This window comes from Apodemus sylvaticus, chromosome X, assembly GCF_947179515.1.
Source record: "Apodemus sylvaticus chromosome X, mApoSyl1.1, whole genome shotgun sequence".
Taxonomy (NCBI): domain Eukaryota; kingdom Metazoa; phylum Chordata; class Mammalia; order Rodentia; family Muridae; genus Apodemus; species Apodemus sylvaticus.
The window spans coordinates 121,067,333-121,092,441 of record NC_067495.1 but is presented as its reverse complement, the minus strand read 5'-3'; the positions used below and the strand labels follow the sequence as shown (position 1 = coordinate 121,092,441).

The 25,109-nt window shown below is 41.7% G+C and overlaps 1 protein-coding gene across 4 annotated transcripts in view; it reads left to right on the top strand.

The window, feature by feature from the left end:
* Positions 1-13,501: 13,501 nt before the first annotated feature.
* Positions 13,502-25,109, top strand: part of Thoc2 (THO complex subunit 2) — a 113,076-nt gene continuing 101,468 nt past the window's right edge. For all 4 annotated transcript variants that reach the window (XM_052170179.1, XM_052170180.1, XM_052170177.1 and 1 more), the window contains exon 1: positions 13,502-13,603. In XM_052170179.1, the coding sequence (XP_052026139.1) occupies positions 13,533-13,603 (71 nt within the window). In that variant the 5' untranslated portion in view covers positions 13,502-13,532. The remainder of the gene's footprint in view (positions 13,604-25,109) is intronic.

Genomic DNA, 25,109 nt, shown 5'->3' with positions numbered 1-25,109 from the left:
CAACAACCAACAATGACAACCAACCAACCAAGACAACTGAAACAAAGCATCTTTCCTCTGAGAAATAGACAGCCAAGAAGGTGAGCTCTGTTTCCTGACTGAGTTGGAAGAGAGCAGAGGAAAATTAAATTGAAGGGAGACCAGTCATAAAATATTGACAGGAGACAAGACTGTAATCTGGGTTCTAATAATGCCTGTGAGATACTGAGATACATAGTAAAGTCAGTTATCAGACTGGTTGCTTTGACACTGCTAATGTTGAGAACTTTCCCTTTTAGGATTCTGGGCCAACCTTTGCCCTGTTCTTTCTTCCTTCTCTGCCTCACCTGTGGGATTCCAGTTTTCAAACGGAAGTTTTTTTTTCTAGTAACAGACAATGTAAAGAACTTTTTCACACCAAAGAAACAACTTGGATAGGATGGAGCTAAGGAGACCAGCCTGGCATAAACAGCTCTAGCCTAAAATACAGAAGATGAGCTGGAGAGATGGCTCAGCAGTCAAGAGCACTGACTGCTCTTCCAGAGGTCCTGAATTCAAATCCCAGCAGCCACATAGTGGCTCACAACCATCTGTAATGAGATCTGATGCCCTCTTCTGGTGTGTCTGAAGACAGCTACAGTGCATTTATGTATAATAAATAAATATATAAATAAGATCTTTAAAAAATACAGAAGTTGTAAGGTAGCTTGTATTAAAGAACTTCATTTTATTTGGTTTTCAAGTATTTTTTCTTTGGTTTTCTGCTCCTAAACTCTCATATACTGTCAAGACTGTTTGACCTTACAATTGCCTACAATCTACCTATCAGTCCATGTATGAGATTGACCACATAGTAAGTGTCCAGTTGTAGCATTTTTCACAGATTTTGTTGGTACCTCATGAGTTGTTGAGATCACCAAGGAACAATGCTCTTTTATCCACTGAGACAACAGCCAGATATTGGTGGCAAAGAGCAAGCAGGCAATGACAGAAAAGATATGATAGCTTCACAATCTTGTAGAGCAAGAAGCCAATTAGCTCTGAGAAATTCCTAAGGGAGTCATCATATCATATAAAAATAGTTCTGCTGGCTCCATGAAAAGAGAAAACCAAGTCCCCAAAGGACATCGTTGGACTTTAGTCATGTCGCACTTGTGACACACTGAGTTTGAGAGGGCACATCACCACAATGTGTAGCAAAGTAAGTTATAATGTAGCAGAAGGGGACAATTTTGCCCTGCAGGTGACACTGGTGTGTGTGTGTGTGTGTGTGTGTGTTTACTGTTGTCTAGTAGACTAAGCCTACAGATGTTCAGCATCCTACAGTGCATAGGACCCACCTCCAAAACACACACAGAGAGAATAATAGCATCTAAAATGTAGATGAAGGCAAAAGTTGGAAGATCTCTGAGTTGGAGAGGAGATCCCTCTGACAGAATATATAGAGAAATAAACATAAAAATATCTAGTGCTTCCTGTCACATACAAACTACTCCATAATAATGGCTTCAAAAATTAACAAGGAGAATAATGATACACGAAAATTACAACCTCACAAACTTTTTAACATTGTGTATATTTAGTTTTTGTTTCATGAAAATAAAATCTGAAGAGAGCTAAGGGTATTCATACTTGGATTCTCTTTAAAACATCAGAATGTTTTATTGTTTTTTATTAGATATTTTCTTTATTTACATTTCAAATGTTAGCCCCTTTCCTGGTTTCCCCTCCAAAAACATCCTACTCCATCTCCCTCCTCCTGCTCACCACCCCTCTTACTCCCGCTTCCCTGTCCTGGCATTCCCTAGAATTTTTTTTTAATGAACCCAAGTTATTGAAACTCAACTCCATATAGTTTTCTATTGAGTAGCTTTCAAACTTTTGAATCAGATAGGACATTAAGAGATTAGTCGAAGGTATAATCTAAAACTAGATAATAGTCTGAAATCATTCCTCTTCCATTAAAATTAATTGCTCTCTGAAAAGATACAGCTAGTGGAAAAACATAATATATAGTTTTATTTTTCTTCAGACATACTTTGAATGCAGCCTGTTCTTCAGTTTCAGTTTATTAGTTTATTATATCCACATAAATGTGGATCATTTCATAAAACTTGCTAAATTTAGAAGAAACCAATAGTTCTAGACTTCCTAGGTTAGGCTGGTGATATCAGTCAAGAAGTCAAACCTGATGACCTGAGTTCGATCCCCAGGACCCACATAGTGGTTGGAGGGAACTGAACACATTGCCCTCTGACCTCCATATATGCACCATGGTTTGCACATGAGTGCACCCGTGTACACACACTAAAAATATATGTAAAGTCCATCTATTAATATGTCTAGTAAAATAATTTATGAGTATTAATAAACTTTCTGCCAAATGTGTATTTTTTTACATCTTTATTTATGAACAGGTTATCAGTCTACCTCCCTGGCCCCAAATATGTGTTTTTAAAACCCTTTGTATTTTAAAAAGTTTCACAAACAGAAAAGCATCCCTGTATGTCTTTTATCCTGAAGAAGGTAATTATCCTGTTAGAGTTCCTAATTGAACTGATAATATGAAATCCAATGATTCAACTAAGTATACCCTCTTTGTAAATTATTATTACTATTTGAACTGGGGTTATGCCCCTCCCCTACTCCCTGCATTCATGTAAAAAGCCAGATGTGTCAGTTCAACTTTGTAATCCAATTACTGATGAAGTGAAGACAGGAGCTTTCAAGGGCTGCTGGTGGGCCAGTCTAGCCAATTGGTGAGCTCAAGGTTTGGTAAAAGACCAGTTTTTAAAAATGAAGTGAGGAGGGGGAATAAGATGAGGAACTGTGGGAGTGGGGACTTGGAGGTGGACAATGGCTGGAAGGTAAATAAATAAAATAATTAATAAAAGAGGACGTGGAAGAGGATAGAGGCAGCTACTCAGTACCTACCTCTGACCTTTACCCCTAGCACACATACACACTCATTGGACAGGCAAGATGGCTCAGTAGGTAAAGCCCTTGCCTTGTAAGTCTGATAACCTAAAGGGGGCGGTGGAGAACAGATTCACAGAAGTTGTCCTTTGACTTCTCCATGCCTGTATTTCCACCCACAGGCCAAACACACAATAATGATATTTTATTGAGATGTGTTTTCTCCACATAGTCCTGGGTCTCTTGGAGATCACTATGTAGAGCAGGCTGGCCTTGAAGTCACAGAGAGAGACTCACCTGCTTCTGTTTCCTGAATGCTAAAATTAATGGCATGTGCTACCACACCTGGTTAAATTTATCATTTTGATTAATGTTTTAGTTATCATGTAAAAGAATGTTTCCTTGTAGCATTTTCATAATACACACATTGTAGTTTGATAATATTTACTCTCATCAGTGTCCCTGGTACACACCATTCCATAGTCTCCTTTCTGCTTTCATGCTATATACACATATGTGTATAGATTCTCAGTGAGAGAAAATAGATTCTCAGTGAGAGAAAACATACAAGATCTGTCTTGTTTTTTTTTTTACGTCTTATGTTTATTCATGTATTTGTCAACTGAAATCACAATGCTATTCTTCTCAGATAACACATAATGAGTCTGTGATTTGCTACTGATTATGGGGAAGATGAGCACCATTGGAACTGTCTTACTGTTTCAATTCTGAAATGTGCCTTTGGTCAGACAGAAGGAGGCTTGAGAGCTTTGAGGAAAGCAGCAGAGACTAGGCTGGGTTCTCAGGTAGAACATATGCTTTTAGACATGCTATTTTTGTCTGTCAGTTTGCTGATTATTTACATCCATTTCTTCAATAATATGAGGCACGTCATTCATTTTCTGTAATTTTCCTTGTCTGTGTCCTTGTGTTTCTTTATACTATTACAGTGATTCACATCCTTTGTGTGGTTTACATGAACCTTTCTCTGACTGGTATTTCATCAGTACTTTGCGAGACTTTTTTCATACATCTGGTACTTTACCCACACTGACATTTTCTAGGGCCATTTTTCTTAGCCTTTTTTTTTCCACCTTTAACAAGATTCTTTTCTCTTCATAGTGAGATCAGAAAATGAATACTTTCAGCCAGGACCAAAGTGTTGAAGCTATTATGGCTATATGGCTAATGGAGATAGCAGAGAGGGTGTAATATCTGTGTGTTACCTTCAGCAATATGAAGGAAGTGAGCACTAACTTTGGCATTGAGCTTGGGCTCCTGCCTTTCACTTGTGTAGTGGTAATAGATGAGCCCAATTACGTCCTGTACCATAGCTGGCACGGTCATAGTTGCCATGATCTTTGGCAGTCTGTTGTGGCTCAAATGTAGGGGGGTAGATGCCTATTTTTCTTGCTTGCAGGTGTTCTCAGTAATCCTTGCCATTAACTTTAGAATACCTATTAAACACATTATTTGACTACAGAGGGCACTGCTCCTGGCATACAGATAATATAGACTGCTTTTGAGAACTCTCTTGAAGGTTTCCCCCTGTAAGCATGCCTAATTAACTTAGTTTTTTTTTATATGAATAGCCTATATGGTAACTCCAGATAAAACCTGGATTCTCTGCACAGGGAATCTGATGTTAAAAAGTTCCTCCTGATAGGAAGATTTGATGAATATGGTTTCTTTCCTGAGGTCAAGGGTCAGATGTTGTAGGTCTTGGAGATGGCATCAAAGGTAGCCTTGGTGAAATTGTCTAGGGTAGCAGTAAAGCCATGGTGACATGTGGAAGTCATAAATACTAGCCATAAGCAGCAGTTTCTTGGGCACTGGAGCAGAGACAATACCAGTGTGACCAGGGGTAGGGATGAGGCTCAACAGCACAGAGCCATTACAGCCTGTCACCTTGTATGAACTAGTGTGTGGCTTGCCAATCTTGTTTTCTCTGTAGCCTCTTCACACAGGGACAGTGATGAGCTTGGTCAATGATGATGGCCCCAGGAGTGCCAGTAGCAACCTTCTTGGGTCTGTTAATACTCAGACAAACATGACATTGTAGTCTCCAGTAATAACAAAAATCTTGAATCTGATTTTCTGGCAAGCCTGAGTCTGCTTCTGCACTGGCATGATCGATCTTTAGACCCTCGTCTTTAAGGGATTCGTTCAGAAAACGGTTAATAAATTCAACTCTTCGATGGGCAGGGAGAATAGATAGATCTCATTCATGGACTTGATTCTTATGTCCTTGACTAGGCTGCCCAGCTTAGTGACAGAAATCTACCTCTCTCTGGCTTTGCCTCCATGAGCATTATGGTCTTAGCCTGATCTTAGAAGAAATTCCTTGGCTTCCCCAGCCTGGGTTGCATAGGTCCTGAACTGGCATCATCCACTGTTTGGTGTTTTCCTTGAGAAGCAAGGTATCTCACTTAGGGTATTACTGCTGTGAACAGACACCATGGCCAAGACAAGTCTTACAAAGAACATTTAATTGGGGCTGACTTACAGGTTCAGAGGTTCAGTCCATTATCATCAAGGTGAGAGCATGGCAGCATCCAGGCAGGCACGGTACAGGCAGAGCTGAAAGTTCTACTTCTTCACTTGATCTTAGCCAACAGGCCAAGAAGCCATGAGAGTTCTACATCTTCATCTGAAGGCTGCTAGTGGAAGTTTGGCTCCCAGGCAGTTAGGACAAGGATATTAAAGCCCACATCCACAGGGCCACACCTACTTCAACAAGGTCACACCTTCCAACAGTGCCATTCCCAGGGTCAAGCTTATACAAACCATTACACAAGGGATTTTTAAACAAACACCCTGCCCCCAATACAGGGTCTTGTTGTAGCTCTATCTAGCTTCAAAACCTGTTTTGTACTGAGAATTACAGGTATGTGACTCCATACTCATCACAACTGGTTCTATCTCCCATCTTCACAAATCAATTTGTTTTAAACTCCTGAGTTGATAGCTTGTTAGTTTTCCACTGAATACTTTCTGTTTTTAATCTGGCTTTGTCCATTTTTAGAGTTGTTGTGTTTGAGCATCTGCTAATTCCAATGTCCCAAGTTGAGGTGATAGTGACTGGGTGTGCATATAGTCCGAGTCTCAGGACTACATCCCTGAATTTCTAACCCACTGTCTTCAGGTCCTTGAGAAGGTTGAGTCTTCTCTAGGTTAACATCATGATCAGTGAGAACCACCTTGCACATTTTCCTATCAGTATTGGTTACTTGGGACTATTAAATAAGACCCAAAATGGTAGGTTCTTAGATTGTCCAAAAAAGGTCATCTTTTCTGGTGGCCAGTTGCCTCAAAGGGCTCATTTCTGTTAGTCAAATGATTTCTCCACATCATCTTCTTGATGTTGCTTCCACACTATGCACCTGGGTGGCCAGGGGACATATTTTTTAAATAGAGGCATATGCTGCTTCATACTCTCAGGTCCCTGCTTCTAACTCCTCTCTTGGATTCTAAGTAATCAGTGTCTTAGTCAGGGTTTCTATTCCTGCACAAACATCATAACCAAGAAGTAAGTTGGGGAGAAAAGGGTTTATTCAGTTTACACTTCCACATTGCTGTTGATCACCAAAGGAGGTTGTAGGACCTCCTTTTGGGGAGACCCCCCCCCCCCCCCGCTCCATTCTCAGGATAGCATACACCCAAGGAAATGCAAGAGACCGACTTGATGCAAACACATGAGGTAGTTTATTATCAGAGCTCTGGGCTGACACGTATCTCATGCAGGAGACAGAGGAGTCGACCCTGAGGCTGAAAGGTTAGGGTTTTATATAGGAAAAGTCAGGGGGGTTGTGGGGGGGGGAGGGGGGTTGGCGTGGTTACATATGATTTGCTGATTCAAACATTGGCGGGGGATTCTGGTGCGCAGGGTGGGCTTTTTGGCATATGTGCAGATCAGGCCTTCAACAATGTAGGAGGGCGGTTTATTTTTGTTAGCAGGAAGGCCACTTTGACATTAGTAAACTGCATCCAAGGGACAGGAGACAGGAGACTCCAGTCCAGATAGTGTATGACCCATAGGAGTTTTCCCAGGCCTGCTCCTTATCTTTTATGGCTGGTCTGTTTGTGGAATGACTCAACCACAACCTTGCTTCAAGCTTGTCTGGTGTGCCTGGGCTCTAAGTCTGCTTGCTGCCTCAACTATGGATTCTGAAAAGTCCCAACTCCCTTCAAGGTCAGGACTGGAACTCAAGCAGGTCAGGAAGCAGGAGCTGATGCAGAGGCCATGGAGAGATGTTCCTTACTGTCTTGCTTTCCCTGGCTTGCTCAGCTTGCTCTCTTATAGAACCCAAGACAACCAGCCCAGGGATGACACCACCCACAAGGGGCCCTCCCCCTTGATCACTAATTGAGAAAATGCCTCACAGCTGGGTCTCATGGAGGCATTTCCTCACCTGAAGCTTTCTCTGTGATAACTCCAGCTTATGTCAAGTTGACACACAAAGCCAGCCAGTACAATTAACCCCTTGTAAACTTGATACAAACACATCACTATTAAGCCTCAACTCTTACTTTTTTATTCATCCCCAAGATCTAAATAACTTTAAAAAATCCAGTCTTTGCAAATTCTTACATATTAAACTTCAATCCCTTTAAAACATCCAATCTCTTTTAAAATTCAAAGTCTTTTTACAATTAAAAGTCTCTTGACTATGGGCTCCACTAAAATACTTTCTTCAGGAGGGAAATATCAGGGCATAGTCACAATCAAAATCAAAATCAAACCCCAACCGTCCAATGTCTGTGATCCACTCATGATCTTCTGGATTGGATCTCCAAAGGCTTGGGTCATTTCTCCAGATCTGCCCTTTGTAGCACACACCTTGTCTTCTAGGCTCCAGCTGCCTGTACTCCACTGCTGCTGCTGTTCTTGGTGGTCATCTCATGGCACTGGCATCTCCAAAACACTGCTATCTTCCACTGTAATTAGGCTTCACCAATAGCCTCTCATAGGCTCTCATGGTAACAAGCCTCAACTCCTTTGCATGATCCCTTCCATCCTGGGTCATCAACTGCAACTGAGGCTGCACCTTCACCAATGGCCTTCCCTGGTCTCTCACAGTGCCCAGCCTCAGCTGCTCTTCATGACCCCTTCATGCCTTCAAAACCAGTACCACCAGGGTAACTCTTACACATTACCGAATCCTGCTGTAGCACCAGGTACAACCTTGGCTATCTCTGGAACACAGCTTCTGTACTCTCAGAAAACACTTCCCAGAAGATTTCACCTTAATGATGCTGGTTTTGTCTTAATCACCACTAATTTCTTAGCTCCAGCTAACCAGCATCAATAGTTCCAGTAATGGAAAGGTTTTGCTTTAGTAGTTCTGGTATTTTGTTAATCACAGCTGATTCTTCAGCCCAAGCTAACCAAAAACCACAGAATCTTCACAATCAAAATAGGCTCTCAGAAGAGTCTTTAATTTTCCCTCTGAAATTTCATAAGTTAGGCTTCCATCTTTTGCACTGTTCTCAACATTATCTTCCAAACTCCTATACAACATCCCACAGAACTCTTGACACCAAATGATCTTCTAGCCCAAAGTTCCAAAGTCCTTCTACAGTCCTCCCCAAAACATGGTCAGTTTGTCACAGGAATATCCCACTATGCTGGACTACTGTATTAGTCAGGGTTCTCTAGAGTCACCGAACGTACGGGTAGTCTCTCTATCGTAAGGGAATTTGTTAATGACTTACAGCCTGCAGTCCAACTCCCCAACAATGGTCAGCAGCAGCTGAGAATGGAAGTCCAAGGATCTAGCAGTTGCTCAGTCCCCCAAGGCAAGCAGGTGAAGAAGATAGTAAATCTTCCTTCTTTCAATGCTCTTATGTAGGTCTCCAGCAGAGAGGGTGTGGCCCAGATTAAAGGTGTGTGCCACCAGGCCTGGATCTGGAACTTGCTTTGTCCCAGGCTGACCTTGAAGTCACCATCTCCTTCCCTCACTCACCTGGGATTAAAGGTCTATACTACTTTGCTTGAGCCCAAGCTTTTCATGGCCACTATGCCTCAAGAACTCCATGTCAAGATACAGGTCAGAACTCTCTTGCTTCTATCTCTTGCCCTTTTTCTTGTCCTCCTGTTTCCCCTCTTTCCAAGTGGTCGTGATCAGTTCTCACCTCTCTTCTTTTCTCTCTTTACTTCTCTATCTCCTGTTCTCTTCCTACTTTTCTATAATAAAACTTTGGACCTATGGACTGTCTCTTTTTATCAAAACCCGCTGTGTAGGCGCATGGGACAGGCCTCAGTGTTACCAGCCTCTGGATAGGACCCAGGACTCCCTGCCTACCCAGCCTTTCTCTCTACAGGTTTATCCCTTCACATTGCCTGCTGCCACAGAGCCAGCAGAGGCATGAGGCAACAGAGCTGCCTTCCTCCAGACACCCCATCTGACTGAAGACTCCCAAGACAAGTGCTGAGATCCAGAGCCATGTGCTAACCCCACAGAGGAAAGACTTGGGACCTGCCAACTACAGATGAACTCTCTTGCCAAGGCCAAATGGCTGTTGAACTTGGGGGGGAATTACATGATAGTGAGAAAAACATAATGCCTATTTATATTGATTGATTGCTGTTTAAAACTGATGTTATTACCCTCAAACTGTACTGCCCATTGATTCGATCATCTTTTGCTTTCCCCACCTCAACCTTCCTTACCATTCTGGCTTTCTTCTGATACCTCCACCCCACCCAAAATTTTCATTACAAGTGACACAACCACTTCAGTGACCCTTCTCTTTAAAAAACAAAAAGTAAAAGGGTGAGATGTGGGACCTTGTAAAGCAGTCTGTGGCCTGGTTGAGCAAGGCTTAATCCAGAGACCCAGTAGAACATTTTACAAGGGACAGTACCAGTGAGCCATGCTCCCAGACTCCTGACTCTTCAACTCCATAACCCTGTGGCCATCATTCTGGCTGGACTCCACCCCTACAGTCACCTGGCTATAGCCAGGTTTTCCCCGCCCCATGTTTACCTGGCAACAGCCAGGTAACCCAGCCACTATAAAAGGATGCTTCTTGGTCTCTCTTGCTTCTCCCTCTTGCCCTTTCTCTTTTCCCCCTGTTTCCACGTGGTCATGGACAGTTCTCACCTCTCTATTTTTTTCTCTCTTTACTTCTCTATCTCATTTCTGTTGCTACTTTTCCATATTAAAGCTTTGGAACAGAAAAAAAAAAAAAGATCCAGGTCAGAAACTTGTGTCTTTCAGCCTCAAGATTTGGATCACAGGTGAGTCTTAAAATTCTGGATTGTAGTTGACTCCAGACATAGTCAAGTTGATGATCAGGAATAGCCACTACAATCAGTGTTCCTCTTGTCCAGATCCACTTGGCTGTCTTTTCCCAGACTCACCCTCATACTCCTGGCTGCTCCCTGCCTTTTGCTTTGTGCCCTATAAGCAGATAAACCTGGTAAAGCCACCCTGGTGTACCGAAGTTCCCTGCTGGGAAGGTGCCATTTTATCTACCTACTATATTGCCCTCATTCTTTTGTCTCCTCCTGTTCTATACCTCTAGAAACACTTTCTTCTCCTCACACAGTTTCCCATCTATTTTTATGTTTTCTTTCTTCTTTCTTTCTTCTTTCTTTCTTTCTTTCTTTCTTTCTTTCTTTCTTTCTTTCTTTCTTCCTTCCTTCCTTCCTTCCTTCCTTCCTTCCTTCCTTCCTTCCTTCCTTCCTTTCTTTATTTCTATCTATCTATCTCTGTATTTACACATGTACAAAAATGTTTGATTAAAGCTTTCTCTTCTAAGATAATAGAGTATGTATTTTTTTGTTGTTGACTTATTTTGTTAATGAGTTTTCCAGGGAGATGATTCTTGACAATTGGACAATTGACAGTTTTTTTTTCCAGCCTGGGATATTCAAAGAGGGGTCCTTTCTGTTACAAATTCTTAAGCAGGTGTAGTCCCTGGGCCTGTAAACCCAGTGCTCAGGAGACTAAGGCAGGTCACTCATTGATAGTCTAGCTATTATGAAGTAACCTGAATATTCAAAGTACATATTTTAGAGGTAATATTTTCTAAATGCCTTCAATTAACATTTCTAAAGTGATGACTTTACATTTGCTTAGTCAAATTGAAATCCCCTTTTACCCCCTTCCCTCTAAGAAACATGTTTGAGAATAAGTTGAAAAGGGTGTCAATATTTCAGAGAGACTGTTTTTTAGGGAAGTTGTTTGCAGTTTTTTAGTAGTTGTGGTCAAAGAAGAAACTACAGGGAAGAAATTAGCTTTCAGGAATCTCTCCTTTCTCCTTCTTTCTCCCCTATTTACTGTTAGGGGGTGAAAAGTGGGTAAAGGGTGGGAAAAGGAGAACCCACAAAATAGCCAAGACCAGCTATACATAGCCCTAAGATGGCTTCAGTTTAGGGATCCTTCTGGCTCTGCCTCTGAGTACTGAGATTACAGGCTTCTGCCACAATGCTTGGCTGAGTCTTGTTTTGTTAATTTTTTTTATTACTCATTTTACTTGTCTCCCCTCCACGAAGCCCCCACTCCATTCTCCTCCCCTTTGTCTCTAAGAGGGTGCTCCCCCACCCACTCACTCCTGCCTCACCTCTCTAGCATTAATGGATGGAAGTAGAACATATCCTGAGTGAGGTCTTGTTTCTTTTATTATTATTATTATTATTATTGTTGTTGTTGTTTTTGGAGACAGGGTTTCTCTGTGTAGCCCTGGCTGTCCTGGAACTCACTCTGTAGATCAGGCTGGTCTCGAACTCAGAAACCCGCCTGTCTCTGCCTCCCAAGTGCTGGGATTAAAGGCGTGCACCACCACCGCCCGGCTAAAAGAATTCTTTTGTAAAAAAAATTTTTTTGTGTGGATGCTTTGTTTGCATGTTTGTCTCTTACCATATATGTGCACTGTCATCAGGGGTCAGAAGAGGGTGTCAGGTCCTTTGGGATTGGAGGTACACATTGTTTCAAATCACCACTTGGGTGCTGGAATCCAACCTGTGTCCTTTGGAAGAGCAACCAATGCTTGTTACTGCTGAGTTGTTATTCCAGCCAAGTCTTGTTTCTTAAAACAGGATTGATCTGTAATTCAACATAAATATTTCTGTAACAAGCAATAACTCAGAAATATTGGAGGGGAGTGTGTTATCTACGCGAAGGTTTAGAAGTGGCCCAACCATTGAGCTGTTTAAGGCATATTAAAATAGGAGGCTTCATTGTGTGTGTCTTTTATTCGAGAACCCAGAACATTGCGGGGGCGGGGAAGGGGAGTGGTTAGCAAGTAGAGTTATTTGGGTTCAATAACATGATATAATATTATTACTTTATTACAGATATCCTTATGAAGTCAATTGTGTCAGTAATAGATTTTATAGCAAAAGAAAAATAGGACTTTTGGAGGGGTGAAAAATTCTTTGCATTTCTTGTCTCCATTAATCTTTTTGAGAAAATGTGTATGTAAACTATTGGCTGGCTTGGAGCTTGCTATGTAGATAATACTGGCCTCTGACTCATGGAGATCCTTTTGCCTCTGCCTCCAGTCTTCATACATCTTGAAGAATTACTATCTTTTAAGATACTTTGAGAAGGACAGGCCAGTCGTTTTGTAGATTCTCTCTCAATGATGGTTATGTCTGCTGCCCTACAACATTCAGTTAATATATAAAATTTGGGTATTAACAATTTAAAAAAGATTGAGTAGTGTTTCTCCTAGCACTGCATTGGCAGTCTCGTGATGTTCATTTCTTTTCGCATGCTTGGTTACCTTGCATTAATTACTTTCAGGCTGATGAGAAGTCGCTATGCTCCTGCCTCAGGCTCCCAAGTGTTGGAATTATATCTGTGTAAGCCTGTGCCTGGTTCACTTGTCCTGTTTCTGAGATAATTTAGGTGCCCTTCCCCTCCAGTAGTAAAGTACTAAACCAGAGCCTGGTTCAAGGTAAGCAGGTGCTCTAGACCCAAGCTACAGTTCTAACCCTGGTGGAATTTTTTTTCACCACCATAGGGTCATATCTTCCATATTTTCCTTCATTAACGTTTTCACTTTGTAATAAGAAATATTTTGTGGAGAGTTTATAACACCTTAAACATCGTTTCTCGGCACACTAATGCTCCTTAGTTTGACAGCTAAAGTAAGGAGTTAATATTTGGGAGATCATGTGGTTCCCAGCTTTTATTCATTATGGTAGCACGTTACTTGGCGTGCCAAGCGTCATAGCCCTATCTGTATACATTTTCTAGTTAGTAGTTGATTGAGATATTTCTTATCTCATGTTCCTCTTTTCCAGAAGCTCATGTCATGGCTTACAGTTCCAGCATCCGCCACTGCCTAACATACCGCGCTTGGAAAATTACGTGTTTGAATTAGTGGCTTGGGGTAGATATTACGGGCGACCATAAAGGCCACAGCGGTCTGGGCGGTGTTTTTGTTGTTGTTTTATGTGTATCTATTTTAAAGGGAAGTAGGGGTGAAAGCTGTGGAGACCTCCCTGGTGCCCGCCACCTCTTTGTCAGTCAGGCCCGGGGCTTCCGTTGGGTGGGGAGGTAGGTGGGGCGGGAAATCTAAAACCGAACTCGCAGCTTCCGTCACTCCCTGTGGGCGGTGCTCCCCTTTGACCTCTCACTCGCGAGCTACACATCCGGGCCACTGTTACTAGCGAGGGGAAGATGGCGGCCGCGACTGTGGTGGTTCCCGCAGAGTGGATAAAGAACTGGGAGAAATCAGGGAGAGGCGAATTGTGAGTGTGCCGGCCTGGGGGAAGGCGCCGGGCGCCCTGAGGTTGGGGGTGCTGGGCGTATTCGGAAGTGGGGTTCAGGGGCCGGGGGCAGCAGCGCCCCCTCCCCCACCCGGGTGGCGACTGAGGATGGTTGGTTGGTCAGGAGTTTCGAATTGCCTGAGGAGAGGAGCCGGTAGCCGCCGCAGCTGCCGCCGCCGCGCGCGCCTCCCTTTCCTCGTCCTCCCCGAAAGCCCTGTGGACCCCGGGAGCTCCGCTTCCTTGAGGTCTCTGCGTAGAACTTCCGTCTCGTCCCCTCGGGTCCCCCTGTGCTCCTGCCCTGTGTCTTTTTGTCCGTCTCGCTCGCTTTGCCTCAGCCGCACTCGGCTCCTTTTCTCTCCGTGGGTTCGCAGCCGCCGGGGCTGTTTGGGTCCACGCTTGCCATTTCTCTCAGTGTCCCCCTTTCCCCCCCCCCCCCTCACTCTGTCTGTGCCTAAGGCGACTCCCGCAGTTTGGCGCCCGGCCTCTGCTGTGCCCGAAGTCTGAGGAGGGCGAACTGTCCCGAACTCTCTCCTGTCCTCGCCGCCAGTGGCCGAGGAGCACGGGGCGGCGGGGACAGCCAGGCTTGGCACCTCTTGCTTTCTCAGGGAACGTCAGCTTGCGCTGTCCTCGCCCTGCGGTCCCTGGGAAAGTGTGGCAGGGATTGCCGCTTTTTTGCCAAGTCCCCACTGGCATGTCACCTCGGAGTGGCATCGGGATGGGCTTCAACTTTTCCTGCTATAATGTTTAGGCAGCCCCAGTTTGGCCTGGGACTGCTCTGAGTGCTTGCCCTCCTCAAAGCTCTTCTAGTACTTTAGGATGTTCTGTTGCCTTTAGGTCTTTAAAACTTATTTTGGTTCCCACTCAGATAATTTCCCACAGTGGCGCCTTTCTCTCCTCCAATAGCCACCCCACCTCCCCACTCCCCGTTTCAGTGGCAAAATGAACCGCTGATTTGAAAAGACGAAAGTTCTAATTTCTACTTCTGAGTCGCTCTGGAAGCTTAGCAGTCAATCCTGTGTGAGATTAACTCTCCCTAGCTGCTTGAGTTGTCTCTCCCTCCACACTCCCACACTCCAGTCCAGGATCAGGTTCCCAGCTGCTCCCAGGAAGATAGGAATCTTTGAAACTTTGTTACTTCAAAAGAAACACCGAAACACCAATTGCAGGATCATTCTCTTGTGACAGGACTTACTCCCACAGACCGCTCCCTTTGCTGTTCTGTGAAATGTAACAGCGTGAGTTCTAGAATTGGATTGTCTGAATAAGTGGCTGGCTTAGCCCACTTAACTAGCTGAGTGACCTTGGATAAATTCTTAACCGCTTGGACACCATTTCCCCTTGAGTAAACTGGGAAGAACAGAGCTCTACTCAAAGGATTGTTGTGAAGGATAAATGTCTGTAAAACACTTGGCTCAAGTGATAGCTATTACAAGTAATATTATTCCAGCTTTTAGAAATTTTGACTTCTCAGGACCGCTCTTGCACACGCAGGCTCTATCTCTTTGCTTAGCTATTAATTAGCCTCTGATGTCATGCATATTTACCTTTGTATGTTAATGAGTTGAGAGGCCCTTGAAGAAAAGGGATGGCACCTCATTTCTTTTTGGTACATGTCCTCCAGCATATACTTTATAGTACCATAGTGTTTTGTTAACTCACAGGTATGTCTCACATATAAGATAAGCATTCGTTTTTAATTTTTATGTGCTGTTTAACAGATACCTATCAGGTACCCTGAGTGCTGAGAAGGCAGGATGGGAAGCAACACAACTAAACCATTCCAGATTTGAGAGTGATCCTCCCCAAACAATTCAGCTCATCATTTAGCATCTAAAGCCTATTCATTTATGAACTGGGTGGATTCCACGGTGTGTGTTTGGTGGGGGGTGGCATGTGCTCCACCAGTGACCTACATCCACAGGCCTAGCTGTTTCCTTTTAACAGTTTAATGTTTTTTTTTTAAGATTTATTTATTTATTATATGTAAGTACACTGTAGCTGTCTTCAGACACCAGAAGAGGGTGTCAGATCTCTTTACAGATGGTTGTGAGCCACCATGTGGGAGCTGGGATTTGAACTCATGACCTTCCGAAGAGCAGTCGGTGCTCTTACCCACTGAGCCATCTCTCCAGTCCCCAGCTTAATGTTTTTTTACTTCCACCTTAGAATGAGTATCAGCAATAGGAGGAAGAGCCCTGCCTAACTTCTGACTGGCAATAGGTGGAGAAAAACTAAGAGGTCTATGAAGCCAAGAATATAAAGTGGAATTTTGAGTTTATATATGTTTCCATGATCCATGCTATCTAGTGTTAAAAGAGCTATTTAAAAACTGTACTTAGGATTTTCATGTGTGTATTTATTGCATAGCTTGTGGAATGTGGTTTGAATTATAGTACATCCGAATTAGTGTGATAGTTTAATGATTATGTAAATATAATTTCTGTTACTATTTTAAGAGAATGTATTTTTTTGAGACAGTGACCTTGTAGCTCATACTGACCTTGAATTTATAATCATCTGGGTGCTAAGATTATAGGCAGGCCCCCCCACCTTAGCTGAGAATTTAAAGTTGGATGGCGCAGCCTAGTGTGGTGGCTCACACCTGTGATCCTAGCACTAGGGAGAATGCGGAGGAGTCCCAGGAGTTTGAGGTCAGCAGGGGCTACACAGTTACATTTTTGTTTGAAACAAAATAATAAAGGGCAAAAGGAAATTAAACAAAGTCACAAGGGCTTGAGAGATGGAGAGATGGGTGGGGAGTTAGAAGCATTTACTTATTTCAGTTCTCGGGACCTACATCTGATGGCTTATGGTCTCCTGTAACCCTAGCTCCAGGGGATCTAAAAGCTCTGGTCTCACAGGCACCTATACACACACATTCTCTCTCTCTCTCTCTCTCTCTCTCTCTCTCTCTCTCTCTCTCTCACACACACACACACACACACACAAAATTAAAACATATCTAAAGCATCCAAGAACTGAAGCTATTTAATATAATGAAATATTCTAAGTTTTGCCTTACTGGTGAATGAATCTAGAGGCTTTGTACATACTAAGCAAGTACTACTACTGAACTATATCTTCAGCCCTTTATGAAATTATTTGCATTAGCATACAAAGTAATACATTTTATTATGGCATCTTCGTACACGTCATAGTTTAATTTGCTGGCTTCTTCCCTACTGCTTTCCTCTACCCACTTCTTGCTGGCCCTCTTCTAACTAGTCCTGCCATTGGTTACTCTTCTCTTCTCTTCTCTTCTCTTCTCTTCTCTTCTCTTCTCTCCTCCTCTCTTCTCTCCTCCTCTCTTCTCTCCTCCTCTCTTCTCTCCTCCTCTCTTCTCTCCTCCTCTCTTCTCTCCTCCTCTCTTCTCTCCTCCTCTCTTCTCTCCTCCTCTCTTCTCTCCTCCTCTCCTCCTCTCCTCCTCTCCTCCTCTCCTCCTCTCCTCCTCTCCTCCTCTCCTCCTCTCCTCTCCTCCTCCTCTCCTCTCCTCTCCTCTCCTCCTCCTCTCCTCTTCTCCTCCTCTCTTTTCCTCCCCTCTTCCTCTCCCCTCTTCCTCTTCCTCTTCCTCTTTTCTTCTCTTCTCTTCTCTTCTCTTCTCTTCTCTTCTCTTCTCTTCTCTTCTCTTCTCTTCTTCTCTCTTCTCTCTTCTCTCTTCTCTCTTCTCTCTTCTCTCTTCTCTCTTCTCTCTTCTCCTCTCTTCTCCTCTTCTGTAGCCATGGCTGGTCTGGAACTTACCTTGTAGAGCAGGCTGGAAAATGCTGGGATTCTGAGATTAAAGGCATACATACACCACCACCATGGCTGATCTTCAGTACCTACTCTTTTTTTTTTGTTTGTTTGTTTGTTTGTTTTTTTGTTTTTCGAGACAGGGTTTCTCTATGTATCCCTGACTCTCCTGGAGCTCACTCTGTAGCCCAGGCTGGCCTTGAACTCAGTCATTATCTACTCTTAATCTACCCTTTTCTTTCCTTTGAATTCTCTCCTCTCTCATTGTACCTTTCTATTTTCATGACTTACACATATGTATATGTACACTTAAAAATGTGGTTTGGGTTTGCTTAAAATAATAATTTCCTGTTTTATCTGTTTCCCTGTAATGATTTTGTTTTCCTTTGTGCCCAGTCCATTTTGCTGTCTCCTTTTCTTCTTTCTCTTCCTCCTCTTCCTCCCCCTGCTCTTTTTCCTCCTCCTCTTCTTCCTTCCCCCCTTCTCCTCCTCTTATTCTTTTAGGTTTTTAAGACAGGGTTTTCTCTGTGTAACTCTAGATGTCCTGGTCTGCCTCTCAAGTGCTGGGATTAAAGATATGTCCCCACCACAGGCAGGCTTCCTTTTTTAAAGACAGTGTATCATGTATCCCAAACTGGCTTTGAACTGCAGTATAACTGAGAATGACCTTGAATTTATGGTCTTCCTTCTATTTCCCAAGTGCTAGAAAGTTTTGGAAAGGCATATCGCACCCATTTTATTCAGTCCTGGGGATGAAACCCAGGGCATTAGACATGCTAAGGCAAGCACTGTACCAACAAAATTACATCTTCATCCCTTTAATTTTCTATTTTAAGACAGGGTCTTGTTCCTTTGTCGAGGCCAGCATTGAATAGGAAATCATCGCATTCCGTTCTCTCAAGTTGCTGGGATTGCAGGCCTGCATTGTCAGGTTTTGCTATAATGAAATATTTTAAACAATCACTATTTAAATATTGTAAATATATCACTATCCTCTACTTGGTTTTCATTTATTTGACTTCTTTTCCTTGTGTACAAACTTTGTTTTATATAGCTTAATTTTAGAGGTTTTAAAAATCCTCTAAATCCTGTGGTTTTACAGATATTAGCATTTTCATCTTGTTAAAACAAATAGTATTGTATATTGTAAATATATTACAAAAAATTCTTCGGACAAATGTCTTAAATATGAAATAGCAACTAGAAATGCTAAAAGTGAGGGTAGAGTGAATACATTTGGTTTTTCAAGTATGGCCGTATGTAGAATTATTTCTTAGGTGGATTTTCCCTTCTCATTTAATAGTTTTAAATGTTTTTGCTTTTTAGAGATAAGGTCTTAATGTAGTTCTGGCTGATCTGGAACTTGCTTTGTAATCCAGGGTGACCTTGAATTCCTTATCTTCCTGCTTTAGCTTTCTCACTATTGGGATCGTGTGTACCACAATGGCTAGCTGATCATTCCTTTATAAAAGAGCTACAGGTGCTCTCCAGACCTGAATTGTTTTAAAGTATGTGTTTTGTTTCATGAGATTCCCAAATTTGTATTGTTGGTAGCATTGTACCAGTACATACCTATTGTGAGAGTTACAGTGTCTGTAGTGATAAAGCAACATGATGGTGACAATAAGCTCAGAGGTAAAGCAGTGTGCATAGTGTAGCTGGTCTTTGCTATTTTATGGGTTCTTCTTCTTCTCACCCTTTTATCCCACGATTTCACCCCCCCCACACACACACATACACACTAGTTAGTCAAGAAACAAGGAGGATGGGAAAGGAGAGAGGAGGAGGAAGAAGAAAGTAAGAGATCCCTGGATCCATTTTCTTTCCTTTGTTTCTTCTTTGACCACACAGCTACTAACAAACTGTGCAACAAATCCCCATCTTGCTTCTGGGTGGGGGTGTCCTTGAATATGTACCCTCTGTAAAGTTCCCAGAATTCCATATGTCCCACAATGGCAGAAATTATCTGCAGCTGGCAAAACTGTTTCATCTAGAGCACAAGGCAAATCATGGTCACCTGCTGCAGACAATCTGAAACAACCCCACATCCCTTCCTGTGGGATTAAGACAAAACACATTCTTATAATATTTCTGTGTTTTTTAAAGAAACCCAAATTCCAGAATTCTCAAAAATGTCACTATAGCAAGCTGAGTTCCCTGATCTTCAGCACTGAAGAAAGAAACAGAAAAAGAAAAAATGAAAAACAAAGCCACAAACTGTATAGGGCATTTTATAATTTTCAAGGTAGTAAATTCTTCTTTTTTTTTTTCCCCGAGACAGGGTTTCTCTGTATAGTCCTGGCTGTCCTGGAACTCACTCTGTAGACCAGGCTGGCCTCAAACTCAGAAATCTGCCTGCCTCTGTCTCCCAAGTGCTCTGATTACTGGCGTGCACCACCACGCCCGGCTAATGATTTTGTGGGGTTTTTTTGTTTGTTTTTTGTTTTTTGTTTTTTGTTTTTTTCCTGAGACAGGGTTTCTCTGTGTAGCCCTGGCTCTCCTGGAATTCACTCTGTAGACCAGGCTGGCCTCGAACTCAGAAATCAGACTGCCTCTGCCTCCTAGAGTGCTGGGATTACAGGAGTGCACCACCACTGCCTGGCTAATGTTTTTTTTTTTTTTTTGTTGTTGTTGTTGTTGTTGTTTTTTCCCTGACAGGTTTTCTTCATGTAGCTCTGGCTGTTCTGGAACTCACTCTGTAGACCAGGCTGGCCTTGAACTCCGAAATTCGCCTTCCTCTGTCTCCCAAGTTCTGGGATTACAGCCTTGTGCCACCACGACCGGCTTATTTTTTTTTGTTTGTTTTGTTTTTTTTTTTTTTTTTTTTTGGATTTGGTTTTTTTTTTTTTTTCGAGACAGGGTTTCTCTGTGTAGCCCTGGCTGTCCTGGAACTCACTCTGTAAACCAGGCTGGCCTCGAACTCAGAGATCCACCTGCCTCTGCCTCCCAGAGTGCTGGGATTACAGGCGTGAGCCACAACCGCCCGGCTCTTCTTTTTTTTTAATTAGTGAAATATTCTTTTTTTTTTTTTTTTTATTCCTGGTACTACTACCACAATTTTCAGGGCAGTATATCTGATGTAATAAAAAGACAATGCTAAGGCAGAGAGAGACATTAGAAACGAACATTTAATTGACATTCTACTGCATTAATCAATAGTTGCCTCCCCCCCCCCCAAACTGTGCCTATGGCAGTCCTAAACAAAAAAAGATTTCCTATTTAAGCTGCTGCTAGGAACTGTTGGCTATAGATCAGCATTGCTTTTGTTTCAGACTTTTACTTCTGTCTCAAAGTAACCTGCAGTTCCCCTGACAACTCCTCTCCACATAATAATTGTAGGCCTTTTCTAGTGTGTTTAAAAAGGACAAAACAAGAACAACCCCCCAAAAATATTCTTTTACTTTGTCCACCAGAACAGGGACTTTAAAAATATGTTTCTTAGCCGGGCAGTGGTGGCGCACGCCTGTAATCCCAGCACTTGGGAGGCAGAGGCAGGCGGATTTCTGAGTTCGAGGCCAGCCTGGTCTACAGAGTGAGTTCCAGGACAGCCAGGGCTACACAGAGAGATCCTGTCTCGAAAAAGCCAAATCAAAAAAAAAATGTTTCTTTTATTTTTTGAGATTATAGTATGATTATATCATTCTCCTTTCCTTTTTCTCCATCAAACCCTTCCATATAACCTCTTGCCTTCTTTTAAATTTATAACTGACAGAGCTTTCAATGACAAATATGTAACTGTGCTCCATGAAAACCAATTGTCTATTATTTACATCATCTTACCTTTGAGAGGAATAAGCTTTGTTAGGTAATATTTCATCTATCAAAACTGATGTTCCTCATATTCCTCATATTCTTATACACTTAGTTTCTAGAGTATATGTATAAATGTCACTTATTTTTTAACATTTAAGGTTTGTGTGTGTGTGTGTGTGTGTGTGTGTATGTATTTATGCATGCTAGGATGCAGGGCAGAAGAAAATTCTTGGTAATTGTTTTTTTTTTTTCTTCCACCATGTGAGACCAGGGGATTGAATTCAGGTCATCAGGCCCAATTGGCAGCAAGTGCCGTTACCCACTAATACACTTCTCTGGTCCACCAAATATATTTTTAGATGATAAATTATATAACTGGTAGGGATGGAGAAATGGCTCAGTGTAAGGACATGTACTGCTTTTCCATTGGACCAGAGTTTTATTCCCATTGTCCATGTTGGGGTGACTCGTAACCAGTTACAAGTAGTAACTCTAGCTGCACAGGAATCCATCACCTCTGGCATCCCCATACACTTATACATGACATGTGTACACTCAAAGACACACATATACATAGTTAAAGCTAATCAAAGTAAATCTTTAGGTGCTGAAGAGCAGCTATCTTAGCAGCTAAGAATACTTATTGCAGCCGGGCGGTGGTAGCGCACACCTTTAATCCCAGCACTTGGGAGGCAGATGCAGGTGGATTTCTGAGTTTGAGGGCAGCCTGGTCTACAGAGTGAGTTCCAGGACAGCCAGGGCTATACAGAGAAACCATGTCTCGAAAGAAAAAAAAAAAAGAATACTTATTGCTCTTAGGACCTGGGTTTAACTGCCCCAAACTAGTTCTAGGAGATATGTCTCCCACCTTCTTTTAATTTTGCAGGCTCTGTATGTGTTCACATGGTGTACATACATATGCTTTAAACACACATACACCAAAAAAAAAATTTAAACAAATGTTTAAAAGATTATAAAACTTATGAGTTTTTTTTTTCCACAAGAGGTATAAAAACAGCAGAGGGCTCCTGAAGGTTTGATTGTTTTATTGATTTATTCTGTAATTTGTAAGTATTGTTGAAGCTGGCCTAGAATGCCTGGTAATTCTATTTCAGCGTGCTTGGTCTCCAGGCCCTGAAACTTTTTTTTTCTTTGAGACAGTGTGCCATATATTCCAGGCTGGCCTTGAACTGGCTTTGTAGCTGAGGATGATCTTGAAATTTTTTTTTTTTTGATTTTTTCTTTCTTTCTTTCTTTCTTTCTTTCTTTCTTTCTTTCTTTCTTTCTTTCTTTCTTTCTTTCTTTCTTTCTTTCTTTCTTTCTTTCTTTCTTTTTGTTTTTTGGATTTGTTTCTTTCGAGACAGGGTTTTTCTGTGTAGCTCTGGCTGTTCTGGAACTCACTCTGTAGACCAGGCTGGCCTCGAACTCAGAAATCTACCTGCCTCTGCCTCCCAGAGGGCAGGGATTATAGGCATGAGTCACCACCGCCCAGCAATCTTGAATTTTTAATCTCGCCCCTTCTCAAGGATAAGGATTCCATACAGACTGATGGTATTACACCTAGTTTATGTGCACTGGAGATCAAACCTAGGGCACAGAATACATTGGCAAGCACTCTACCCACTAAACTACATCTCTGGTCCTGAAACCTTTCCTAATTTGATTTTATATTTTAACTCATATTCATGAATTAAGTGCAAATCTTGGTCTGATTTTCTGTTAAGAGAAATTCATTCTTTAGAACATGTTGATACAACATTAGGAAGTTATTAAGTTACTGCTTTGTTTGCTAAATTATTTTATAATGCTGAAATTGATAATTTGCCACTAATGAAACTTTTCCCTACTTACAAGGGTAAAAGCTTTTGCTAATTTGTTTTTTTATGACATTTCTTGTTTTCTTCGTAAGTTCATGTTTCTACAAGGTAAAATGTTTTTGTCCTCATATTTATTTTTGAGGGTAGTGTTTTTGTTATAACATTGAAAATAAGGACAAGTACTTTGCTTAAACTATTTAACCTTTCTTGCTCTTTTGTTTTTAAAAATTAATTGAAGCACAGGTAAACATCAGTCTTTACTATGTGAAGCAAGTTTGCAAGCTGTGAGTACAAGTACTTCAGGCTTCTTTGTGTTTCTCTTTTGCTGAAAATGGGGCGGGGAGGTTAAGGAAGATGAAAAGCTAAGTATTCACATTAAGAAGATTCATAGTACACTTCTGAAATCATTAGAAGAACATAACTCATTCATTCATGTTTTCACAGATCTTTGACAGAAAGTAGATTTCTGTTTTTATTCTCAGGAATTTGAGGCAGCATTTCCATAATAGCACAAAACTATTTGACATGAGGAAAAACTGGTCAACTTAAATATTAAGGGCATAAATTACTACTGATGTTTGGACTGAGACAGAATATTTGAATATTTTAAGGTCATATTATAGTGGGCAAGTATTTGAGGTCCTTTTGTATTTATCATTCTGTAATGTAGGTTAGATTACCAGAAGTGTTTGATAGATAGGACAGTAAGCAAAATTCAGAACCAATTACTTTTAAGGATACTTGTGGGCCTACTATTTGTGGATTGCTCCCAGAGAACACAGTTAAACTGTTACTTGAAAAAAAAACTTTTTTTGAGACAGGGTACTCCTATATCCAGGTCTGCCTTAATTTTCTAACTTCTTGCCTCAGGTTCTAAGTGCTTATTTTTGTTTTAAGTATACATATCTGTTATGCAAGTGAATTGCCCAAATATGATAACCCCTTAATGATTTTGTACACAATTTTAGCAAATCTTTGAGGGATGACAATATTATCTGCAGGCTAATAAATGTGCTTGTGGCCTAGTGACTGACAATATAAAATGACATTTCAGTTATTTCTTATGTAATGATGACTGTACCATAGGTAGGAGTTCGGAACACTGACATAGTCTCTCTTCAGTCTTTGGAAGGCTTATTGAAAAAGATGTGTGTTAGCATTGTTGAAAGTAGTGAAAGATGTAGCTAAGATGTAGCTGGTGGAAATGCGAGCAAATAAAGGCATTTGTAATAAGGAAGAATAAAAAACCCAGTTTTACACTTTCCCCTTTTGAGACAGGATTTTACTCTGTATTCCATGCTGGTCTAGAATAGAACTCGTGGTAACCCTGCCTCAGTCTTTCAAGGGTTTGGGATTTCAATTGCATGAATTCCTACAGCTCATTCCAATTTCTTTTTCTCTCTCCCTCCTACCCTTCCTTCAAGTTATCATACATCCCAGGTACAAAGCTTACTGATATAGTTCAGGTTGATCTTGTTTCTGATCTTTCTGTTACCATATCCCAAACTTTGGAATTACAGGTGTATGCCACCATACTAGGTTTGTGTGCTGCTTGGAATCAAATCCAAGGCTTATGTATTCTGGGTGATCACTGAGCCATATCCTGAGCCCATAGTTAGTATTCAGTACATGTATACAACGCTAAGTACACCCAGTATATGGAAGGTGGAGACAGGAGGATCAGAAGTTCAGTGCCAGCTTGAACTGCGTAGTGAGTTTGAGATCATCTTGGGTTATGTGAACTTTGCTTCAAAAACCAAAACCCCAAACCCTTCTAACAATAATACATATATACAGTATGTAATCACCAGACCAGGGTAATTGGTATATCCATTACCTGAGATCAGTTGTTCTCAACCTTCCTAATGCTGTGACCCTTTAATGCACTTAGTTCCTCATGTTGTGGTGGCCCCAGCCATAACATTGTTTTATTGCTACTTCATAACTAATTTTGCTCCTGTTATGAGTTGTAATGTAAATATCTGATATGCAGGATATCTAATATGCTACCCCCAAAGGGGTTTTAGCCCACAAGTTGAGAACTGCTACATCAAATATTTATCCTTTGTGCTGAGAATACTTGAAAATCCTCTCTACTGGCAACTTTTTTGAGACAGGTCTTTTTCAACTGAACCATCTTGCTAGCTCTGTCTAGTTCGATAACATTTTTTAATAGATAGTGGGTGGTT